We start from the raw sequence: 11,095 nt of genomic DNA on the forward strand, positions 1-11,095 counted from the left end.
GTAAACCTCCCACGAGCCAAAAAACACTTTCCGCACTTGTATCGAAATCTACTATTTACGCACTCGTATCGAAATATACTATTTTGTTTCAATTTAGTATATTGTGTTACTAGTGCGCAAAGATTTACTTTTTCGTATGCACGTGTAACACATCCTATTTTTCATCAGTTGTGCGTAATGTGAAATTTTGCGCACGCTCCGCAAATTTTTTTTACACATTGTGATGAAAAATATCGTTCGATATTCATGGGAGAAGTGTTTTTTGGCTAGTGGGATTATATCACTCGCCTTCGGCTCGTGCTGTAAACCTCCCACGAGCCAAAAAACACTTTCCGCACTTGTATCGAAATTTACTATTTACGCACTCGTATCGAAATATACTATTTTGTTTCAATTTAGTATATTGTGTTACTAGTGCGTAAAGATTTACTTTTTCGTATGCACGTGTAACACATCCTATTTTTCATCAGTTGTGCGTAATGTGAAATTTTGCGCAAGTTCCGCAACTTTTTTTACACATTGTGATGAAAAATATCGTTCGATATTCATGGGAGAAGTGTTTTTTGGCTAGTGGGATTATATCACTCGCCTTCGGCTCGTGTTGTAAACCTCCCACGAGCCAAAAAACACTTTTCCGCACTTGTATCGAAATCTACTATTTACGCACTCGTATCGAAATATACTATTTTGTTTCAATTTAGTACATTGCGTTACTAGTGCGTAAAGATTTATTTTTTCGCATGCACGTGTAAAACATTCTATTTTTCATCAGTTGTGCATAATGTGAAATTTTGGGCAAGTTCCGCAACTTTTTTTACACATTGTGATGAAAAATATCGTTCGATACTCATGGGAGAAGTGTTTTTGGGCTGGTGGGATTATATCACTCGCCTTCGGCTCGTGCTGTAAACCTCCCAGGAGCTAAAAACCACTTTTCCGCACTTGTATCGAAATTAATATTTACCCACTCGTATCGAAATATACTATTTTGTTTCAATTTAGTATATTGTGTTACTAGTGCGTAAAGATTTACTTTTTCGCATGCACGTGTAAAACATTCTATTTTTCATCAGTTGTGCATAATGTGAAATTTTGGGCAAGTTCCGCAACTTTTTTTACACATTGTGATGAAAAATATCGTTCGATACTCATGGGAGAAGTGTTTTTTGGCTGGTGGGATTATATCACTCGCCTTCGGCTCGTGCTGTAAACCTCCCAGGAGCTAAAAAACACTTTTCCGCACTTGTATCGAAATCTAATATTTACCCACTCGTATCGAAATATACTATTTTGTTTCAATTTAGTATATTGTGTTACTAGTGCGTAAAGATTTACTTTTTCGTATGCACGTGTAACACATCCTATTTTTCATCAGTTGTGCGTAATGTGAAATTTTGCGCAAGTTCCGCAACTTTTTTTACACATTGTGATGAAAAATATCGTTCGATATTCATGGGAGAAGTGTGTTTTGGCTAGTGGGATTATATCACTCGCCTTCGGCTCGAGCTGTAAACCTCCCACGAGCCAAAAAACACTTTTCCGCACTTGTATCGAAATTAATATTTACCCACTCGTATCGAAATATACTATTTTGTTTCAATTTAGTACATTGCGTTACTAGTGCGTAAAGATTTACTTTTTTGCATGTATGTGTAACACATCCCATTTTTCATCACTTGCGCGGAAAGTGAAATTTTACACACGCTCCGCGCGCGCAAAATCCCACTTTTCACGCATCGCGATAAAAAATAGGGTTCCACACTCGTGGGATAAGTGGTCTTTGACCCTGGGAGGTACGTAAAACAGCGAAAAACATTTTTACGCACTCGGATCGAAATATACTATTTTGTGAGACCTACCTAAAAAGTGCACTTTCTGAAACGGTTTAGTGGACGTAAAGCGGCTGTTTTTAGCACTGCGTGCGTAAAGTTCAAGGGCATGCGTAATGTGAATTCACTTTCACACTCGGTAAAGACAACCACTTTACCCCCACTACCGTTCCGAACAGTGGACTCAGCAGGTATCACAAAACATGGGATGTGTCACACGTGCGTGCAAAAAAGTGAAACTTTACGCACTAGTAACACAATAGACTACTTTCTTTGACATTTTGAGAATGCACAAGGATAGGGCTGTGAAGGTGGTTTTGTTGAAAATTCAGGAGACTTTCCGGTCTAAAATACAATATCAAGAAATTTTTGCGTTTGCAAGTCCTCGAGATATATCGAAATAGTATATTTCGATACGAGTGTGTAAAAGTGTTTAAAGGCGAGTAGTACCCTTTCAAGGGTTAAAGAGCACTTTTCCCACGAGTGTCGAACCCGATTTTTCATCACAATGTGTGGAAAGTGGGGTTTTGCGCACCCGGAGCGTGCGGAAAATTTCACTTTACGGACGGGTCATGAAAAATCATTTTTCGGTGACAAAATGGATTTCTGGATTTACCTAGGGGAGGTGAGAGGGTTGGAGGATCCAGAGGAGGGGGAATTTTATCTGCCTACTGAATAAAACACTATGATGAAATTTTTTCGATTATAACTCCACGAGATAAATCGAAATACTATATTACGACACAAGTGAAAAAAAGTTGTTGTTGTCGAGTGTGAGGTAATCTGTAATCACACGCGTGAGGAAATACATTTTTCGTATGTATCGTACGATATTTTATAATATCAGTGAGAAAAAGGTGACTTTTTTTCACGTGTATCATAAAATCGTTTTTCGGCGGAAAATCGATTTCTGGATTTATCTAGGGGAGGTAAGAGGGTTGAGGGGTTCATAGGGAGGTTTTGAATCGGAATTTTCCCCGACTATCTCCTGAATCTAGATTTATTGAACTAGCTCTTCACATTCTCCAAATATTCCAGAAACATTGGAAGTTTAATGCTGTTTTTTCCAAACTGTCATTACGATTTTTTCTAAATATCTTCGGATCTAAGGGAGATGGGAAAAATTTCATTACTACATTTTTTGTAGAAAATTTTAAGAGCTACAGAAAAGGTCTCAACGAAAATTTTGTTATCTCGCATCAATTACAAGATATTGAGAAAAAACTAAAGCCTAAACGAGATTTTCATTCCTTTTTTGATTAATTTTCACTCTCGGAAGTGATTGACATGGAGATAGATGTTTAATTGGGATCGATCGATCGATAAATATGTCGATGACGGTAACATTTCACTCGAGGGTACGACGATGATCTGGCAATACAGTAGCCCTTTACCAAATAATTATCAAATAATGTACACAATTGGTTGGTTTCATCATTTTTATAGCGGCATAATGTAATTTTCCATCCAGTAGTTTAAGTCTTATAGTATGGACAACGTATCCCTAGGCTAATAGGCCCAAGGTCATGTTTAGTTCGTGAATTACGTGCATCAGTCGCCTCTGAACTCATTTTAAAACGATTCGGTCAAGGGTGGAGTCGTGAAACGAGAGAAAAATTCCCCTTCTTGATTAAATTACAAAAGAAATGTCTTTTAATTTTTTTTCAGACAATTAAAGTCCCTTCAAAAATATTTTGAAGACATTTTTCCATAATAGCAGTCATTAACGAGATAATTAATAAATTAATTTGACTAAAATGAGTTTATTTCGATGGAATTTTAATCGGTGATCGGTAATTGGGTGATTATCTCGGTAATGAATGGTTTTAGGGGAAAATGTGTCTGAACATTTTTTGTGGGAAATCCTATTCTCTACAAAAAATATTTTATGACATTTTTTCGTACAATCACTCGTTATCGAGGTAAATGCATTTTTGTGAAGGTGAAACGAGAATTTTCACGTTTTACGACTTCACGACCGAATTCTCGAATTAATCAACAATTTTTATAAATTTATTAATGATAATTTTGAATTTTCTTAGGTTTTGATAAGTATCGATTTCGTATTATTCTAATTGGTCGTCGAATGGGGGTAAAATTATTGTCAATTTACCTATAATTTTTTAATTAGTTTTTTTTTTGTTAATCAAGTCCAGAGGGGAAGGCACACAGCCATTGAAATTCGAGTTGCTCGTGTTTCTCATGATTTTGACAGAGGCAGAAGTCAAAAATGATAATTAAATTTCGGTTTCATTAGTTTTTTTTCTAGATTTTTTGGTTTTTGTCTTCGTTTTTCCATTCATGAGATTTTTCTTGTTGTTTTTGGGCTCTTCTGGGGGAGTTTTGGATAATTTCCGTTTGTGATGAGTTCATGGGATTTTTCGTAGCGATTTTTGAACGCTGAAAAAACTTAGAAAATTGGTTTTTTCAATTTTGTTTTATTATTAAAAAATTTCTTTATTCTCGTACCTTATGATTTATTGAGCCAATCGGAGGAGGCCGAGTGTGTGCGCACTCTTGAAAATTAATTGATTTTTTTGGGTACTTTCACGTACCGACGTGTGCAGTCTTTTTTTATCGAATTTATTATAACATTTTTAGTTGAAAAAAAAAATTCTAGAAGTTGCAATTCTGTAGTGAGAATGAATTTTTCCGTGAAGAAGGTCTGGTGATGTTTTTCCACAGGACCCCTCATTATAGAGATAATTAAACAATTAACAACTGCGAAATCACCTAAACTGAAATGGAAACTTTTGATTTGTCAATCGTGTAATCATCGAGATAATGACGATTCACAATTTCAATACAGAATTTTTTTCATGCATCGAGGAAATTTCCACGTTTCCATCGTCTTTCGGTAAAAAACTAATTCGAAAAATGCTCAAACTATTCGAAAAAAATCGATAATCGAGAGAAAAAAAATCTAAAAAACTGGAGAGAAGAATTTTGCAGTCAAAATGGATCTCGATAATTGAAATTTCAATATTAAAATAAACCTCCAAATATTTATATCAATTTTTAAACATGATAAATCATTTGATGTCATTGAATGACTCAAGAAAATCCACTTTCTCCACAAAATTCCAGACCCTCAGAAGCTAGAAAATCGACAAAATAATTCACAGATAAATAATTAAAAAATGCAATGGGGCCCTAAACATCATCAATCACTAATTACTCAAACCAATGTTAGTACTTCAAGTATTTCCACGTCGGTTTTACCATTCAACAAATCATTTAATCAATTAAGTTAGTCCGTTAATTCTGGATTGAAATGATAAAACGTCAAAAGTCGAATTTTCTCTCAATCAATTTCGCAATTACCTCAATAACCAGCAATTTTAGAGCAAAATGTGACAAAATATTTTTTGTGTGGAATTCAATTCCCTACAAAAATGTCTTGTGCCATTTCTTCCGAAAACCACTCCCTACCGAGATAATAAAACAACTAACAAACTTGCAACAATTTCAACTAAATTGAAAAAATTTCAATTAATAACACAATTATCTCCTTAACGATCGATTTTACACGAAAATGTCTCAAAACCTTTTTTCTACAGAATTAAATTTCCAAGAAAAAATGTTCAGCAATATTTTGGCGTAAGTCCACTCCCTCTCGAGATAATCGACAAATACCGTTTGACCACTTCAACTCAAAATTGAATTTCTCAAATTTATCATTCTCTAATTGTCAATAATTCTCAATAAATTTCAATATCAGGGCACAAAATGTACGAGAGTCTTAATTTAAATCGATTGGATTATGCAACATGAACACACAATGACATTAGTTGCGCGACTGCATACAGAAATATAGTCTTTTAGTTTCGATATAAAAGTTTTCAGTTCTTGTCAATTGTATTTTCTTCAACTTTTCATTAATTAATTTTTCATTAATTTCCCTATCATTTTCTTTATATTTTCATTCTCCATTGTATCAATGAAAAATTACCTAGTACTTTATCTCCTCATCTCCTTCATCTTATTCATCTTAGTTATTTTTAGTTATCATTATTATTATTTTTCACATTCTCAATAGTTTTTTGTGTTTTTTTTTCCTTAGTTTTGTACACGTCAACGAAAAACACATTTATATTGTTTATTATATATGTATATATATACATGAAAGTCTTTGCCTGACACCCAGGGGCAGTTATCGATGGGTTTATCGCCCATCATATTACGCTTTTTCGTCGATTGGATTCGGTTTGGGGGGGGATTTTAGCTACTATCTTTGAATTGCTGAGTTCAGGAGGAAAGGAACGTAGAACATTTTGCTCTCGAGGAGAAGAGTCGCTGCTGATTGCACCTGGAAGTAGAAATTTTTTGGTTTTAGGTGATATTTTTGGGTGACAGGAACAATGTGTTAACATCATGCATTTTGGTTTCAAATAAATGTCCCACTCTCACTCGAAATATCTCGATAACCATTGAGAAGTCATCGAGACATGCAGCGTGAAAAATCAAGGGATTTTTATGGCGAATAGAATGGTTTTTTACTCATGTCTCTACGACTCACAATTCTTGAGGCGTTATCATTCGTTTGAGTGAGTAACTCAAGACCTTTAGGCTCTGAGAGAGTGCGTGCACCGTGGGGCGCTTCCATCCACAAACGTCCACATCCTGAGAACTACGATTCGTAGAGATGTGAGTTGAAAACCATTTTATTTGGTATGAAATTCCCTGCATTTGTCACACTGGACGTCTCGATGAATGCTCAATAGTTTTCGAGATATTTCAATTGACAGTGAGGGATTGTAGCGACAGCGAGAGCACCTTTACTCGATAGTGTATCCGTAGTACATGTACACATTACTGTGGCCATCGTATTCCCTCCGTGCGCAGTCGACGACTGCGCAACTTCCGTTGGGTTTTTTGTGACATGAGATTTACCGGGGATTCATCGGGGGTTTTTGTTTTTAGGGAGAAGTTATTTTTTTTTCAATTTTTTTTAGCTGAGGAATTTTCATAAACTCACTTCGGGCAATCTCAGGAGAAGATCGTGGAACCGACCTGGTTGCTGGGGCGCACTGTGCTCCACAAAACTTCGTAAACAACTCATATAACGATCCTGTATTTGCTCTAACTCCATTGTACCTCCTCGTGCTGCAAAATGAAAAAGACAAATGAGGGAATTGTTTTTTTTTTATTAAGGGATTCATTTCTTTGGAGTTTTGAATGATGAGAGGTGAAATTTTGGTCGATGACTTACATTTAGCGTCTCCAATGGAAGCAGTAATAAAGTAAATGATTTATAATCATCTTTTTGAAGTTACAGCAATTAAAAAAATAGAAAGATGAGGAAATTCAGAATTTTTGGGGGGCAATCAGTGATTTTCTCGGTAATAAATGGTTTTTGTAGAAAATGTCAAAAAACATTTTTTGTGGGGAATTTGATTTTCTATAAAAAATGTTATGTGATATTTTACTCTAAAACTGCTGGTTATCGAGATAATTGCGAAATTCATTGAGAGAAAATTCGACTTTTGACGTTTTATCACTTCAATCCAGAATTAACGGACTAATTTGATTGATTAAATGATTTGTTGAATGGTAAAACCGACGTGGAAATACTTGAAGTACTAACATTGGTTTGAGTAATTAGTGATTGATGATGTTTAGGGCCCCATTGCATTTTTTAATTATTTATCTGTGAATTGTTTTGTCGATTTTCTAAGTTCTGAGGGTCTGGAATTTTGTGGAGAAAGTGGAGCAGATTTTCTTGAGTCATTCAATGACATCAAATGATTTATCATGTTTAAAAATTGATGGAAATATTTGGAGGTTTATTTTAATATTGAAATTTCAATTATCGAGATCCATTTTTACTGTAAAATTCTTTTCTCCAGTTTTTTAGATTTTTTTTTTCTCAATTATCGATTTTTTTCGAATAGTTTGAGCATTTTTCGAATTAGTTTTTTACCGAAAGACGATGAAAACGTGGAAATTTCCTCGATGCATGAAAAAAATTCTCTATTGAAGTGGTGAATCGTCATTATCTCGATGATTATACGATTGGCAAATCAAAAGTTTCCATTTCAGTATAGGTGATTTCGCAGTTGTTAATTGTTTAACTATCTCCCTAATGAGTGGTCCCGATACGTTCCCCACAGGACCAGGAAATTTTATCATTCATTAATTAGTAATTCGATAGGATGAACTTACCTTGTGAAAGCATAGTGATGACTTTGAGACAGACATACTCCTCCATCCTCAGTTTAACTCTCCTGAACATGAGGGTGACGTAAGTTATCTTCTCCACCATGGGTCCGACGTCCTGTCTCAACTGCTCCATCGTAATGGGCCTGCCCATCATGCTCGTTAGGCAGGCCTGCAGTGTGCACATGTTGTTCGATACCTAGAGTATCAAAGTACAGAAATTAAATAACTCAAACTAGTTGATAGTTCCCCCACAACTCTTTCCAATACTTTCACTTTGGGTCAGAGAAAATGCGAGAGGAATTGCATAACTTCAGGGTGAAGGCAATTATTCTCGCCTGGAGTGGAGACTTATGTCATTTCACGATTTTTTTAGATGATTTATCATTTCCGTTCAGAAACACCGGCCATGGACCTGTGACATGAACTGTGGATCGTCTTCTTGTTTTTAGGGAATTACTAGGGGGCTACGGCCTTTGCTCGCTCCGCTCGCCAATCCCCATATGACCCACATATGATCCCCATATAATCTCCATGATCCTTATTGTAACCCTCAAGACCCTTATTCTGACCCTCGTGACCCTTATTCTGACCCTCATGACTTCATCTGACACTTGCGACCCTTATTCTGCCCCTCATTATTCTTAATCTGATCCTTGTGACGCTTATTCTGACCCTCGCGGCCCTTATTCCGACCCACGTGACCCTTATTCTAACGCTCATCACCCTTAATTTGATCCTCGCGACCCTTATTTTGACCGTCACAACCCTTAATCTGATCCTTGTGACCCTCATCCGGACCCTCGCGGCCCTTATTCTGACCTTCATGACCCTTGAATTGATTTTCACGAGTCTTATTTTGTCCCTCATGACCCTTAATCTGACCCTTGTGACCCTTTTCCTGACCCTGATGACCCTTTACCTCATCCTTGTGATCCTTATCCTGACCCTTGAGGCCCTTATTCCGACCCTCATAATCCTTAGTCTGACCCTCATTCTGACCCTTACGACCCTTTTTCTGACCTTTAGGACACTTAATCTGATCCTTGTGACCCTCATCCTGACCCTCGCGACCCTTATGACCCTTAATCTGATCTTTGGAACCCTTAACCTAACCCTCGTGACCCTTATTTTGACCCTCATGACCCTTTACTTGATCCCTGTGATCCTTATCCTGACCTTTGAGACCCTCATTCTGACCCTCACGACCCTTTCTTTGACCTTCATGGCGCTTAATCTGATCCTTGTGACCCTCATCCTGACCCTCGCGACCCTTATTCTAACCTTCAGGACTTTTTTCTGACCCTTATGACTCTTAATTCGATCTTTGAAACCCTTATCCTAACCCTCGCGACCCTCATTCTAACCCTCATGACCCTTATTTTGACACTTGTCACAACTTTTGAATTGTAATTTCGAGTACCAAATTTTCATCACCAGACTATTTTTTTCGATTTAGATTTTTATAATATAGAGAGCTGAAATTTTGTATTTTTGGACTGACGATTGAGTTTATCAACTTGATTCATGCTGGCTCATTTTCATTCATATTGTTTTATTTTTATTTTTATTCTGTATGATTCTTGCTGGCTGATTTTACTCGTATGTCGTGTGTTCACGTTTCAAGTCTGATTTATTTGCAATTATGCTCGCTGATTTAGACCAATATGTTGAATTTAAATTGACGAGTTATGAAGGAAATTAAGGTTTAATGGTAATAATAATTAAGAAATAACTACCTCCTGCATAAAATCAGCACCAGTACCATCTGACGAATTGGTTAACTTGTGCTGACTGTGCATTGCCTGATAGGCAGAGGTGGTAAGGACAAGTAGTTCATGCCATTTGTGTGTTAGCAGCCTCGTGTGTACCTCAACCGGTAATTCAAGGTAGAAAGGTAGCCTCTTGGTCCACTGCACCAACTTGTATACTATACTGTCACCTATTTGACATAATTTGTCGCTTAAGTCTGATTTATGGTCCAGTAGTTCATCCAGATTCTGAAAAACCAAAAAACAAAAAAAATACGTTAAAACCGCAGGAACGAAAATTCATTTTTCTCGAAAGCCACTATCGATAATTGAACTATTGCAGATTTGTATCGCAGCGAGGGAAATTTCCGATTTCAACCCTTGGTCATGAAGCCATTTTGGGAAATTTACCTAGCTATCTAATGGGGTCATTTTCAATCCCATCTTTACGATTTATGATTTACTCACTCGTAACGTAGCAATATCCTGGAACTCATCGCAGTCTATAAGTGTCTGAATCATTGCTAGGGTTGCTTCGAGAGGAAATGCCCGATCTCTCGAGCTGCTGACAGCATTGTCGAGTCTCTGCCTTAAGTGTACCACCTACAAAATCGAGAAAAATTATTTTTAAGAATTTTTTTAATTGCAAAGAGATGTGGTGGGCGCAGCCATCTTGCTTGAATACTCACACCCTCTGCCGGAAGGGTCTTTAAAGATGGCGGCGCCCCACCTCGCATTTTCAAACAATTTTTCGAACTATCCATCTTCTTCAAATCACCTTTAACTTCTTCCATTCAGTTTGTATGAAGAGAACAAATCTTTTAAGCCATCTTTCAGATTTTTCCATTCTCTTTTGGCTGAAAATTCACGGCGCAAAGTTTTCCCCGCATTTTAGTCGATTTTTTTTACTCCCAGGGCCTCTTAAACCCAATCGCTTCCTTATGATCTCGAATATTCCTCACAACATCGCAAGATCAAAAGCCCCAGAAAAAAGGGAGAGGTGAAAGTTCTAGCAACCGCCAACCGCATCAATATTTCACAACTAATAAACCTCGACTGTTCTAACCAGATGAAAAGGGAGAAAGAGAAAATTAGAGATAAACCTACCGATTTAATTCCTCCACAACCAAAACAAAGAGAAAGACAAATTCTGAATGAAATGAGATGAGTGTGATCTAAAGAGGAAAAGCAATGTTTGCCAAGTGTGGGTGCCCACACCCTCTGCCGGAAGGGTCTTTAAAGATGGCGGCGCCCCACCTCGCATTTTCAAACAATTTTTCGAACTATCCATCTTCTTCAAATCACCTTTAACTTCTTCCATTCAGTTTGTATGAAGAGAACAAATCTTTTAAGCCA

The 11,095-nt window shown here is 36.8% G+C and overlaps 1 protein-coding gene across 1 annotated transcript in view; it reads right to left on the bottom strand.

Moving 5' to 3' along the window:
* Positions 1 to 5,787: 5,787 nt before the first annotated feature.
* LOC107035913 (hormone receptor 4) overlaps positions 5,788 to 11,095 on the bottom strand; it is a 26,239-nt gene continuing 20,931 nt past the window's right edge. Inside the window, exons 7-11 of the mRNA XM_015253560.2 lie at positions 10,208 to 10,342; positions 9,728 to 9,988; positions 7,995 to 8,187; positions 6,808 to 6,935; positions 5,788 to 6,138 (exon numbers count right to left, since the gene is read on the bottom strand). Of these exons, the coding sequence (XP_015109046.2) occupies positions 6,058 to 6,138; positions 6,808 to 6,935; positions 7,995 to 8,187; positions 9,728 to 9,988; positions 10,208 to 10,342 (798 nt within the window). The 3' untranslated portion in view covers positions 5,788 to 6,057. The remainder of the gene's footprint in view (positions 6,139 to 6,807; positions 6,936 to 7,994; positions 8,188 to 9,727; positions 9,989 to 10,207; positions 10,343 to 11,095) is intronic.

Source organism: Diachasma alloeum, unplaced genomic scaffold, assembly GCF_001412515.2.
Source record: "Diachasma alloeum isolate Michigan unplaced genomic scaffold, Dall2.0 Dall_scaffold_00202, whole genome shotgun sequence".
NCBI lineage: Eukaryota > Metazoa > Arthropoda > Insecta > Hymenoptera > Braconidae > Diachasma > Diachasma alloeum.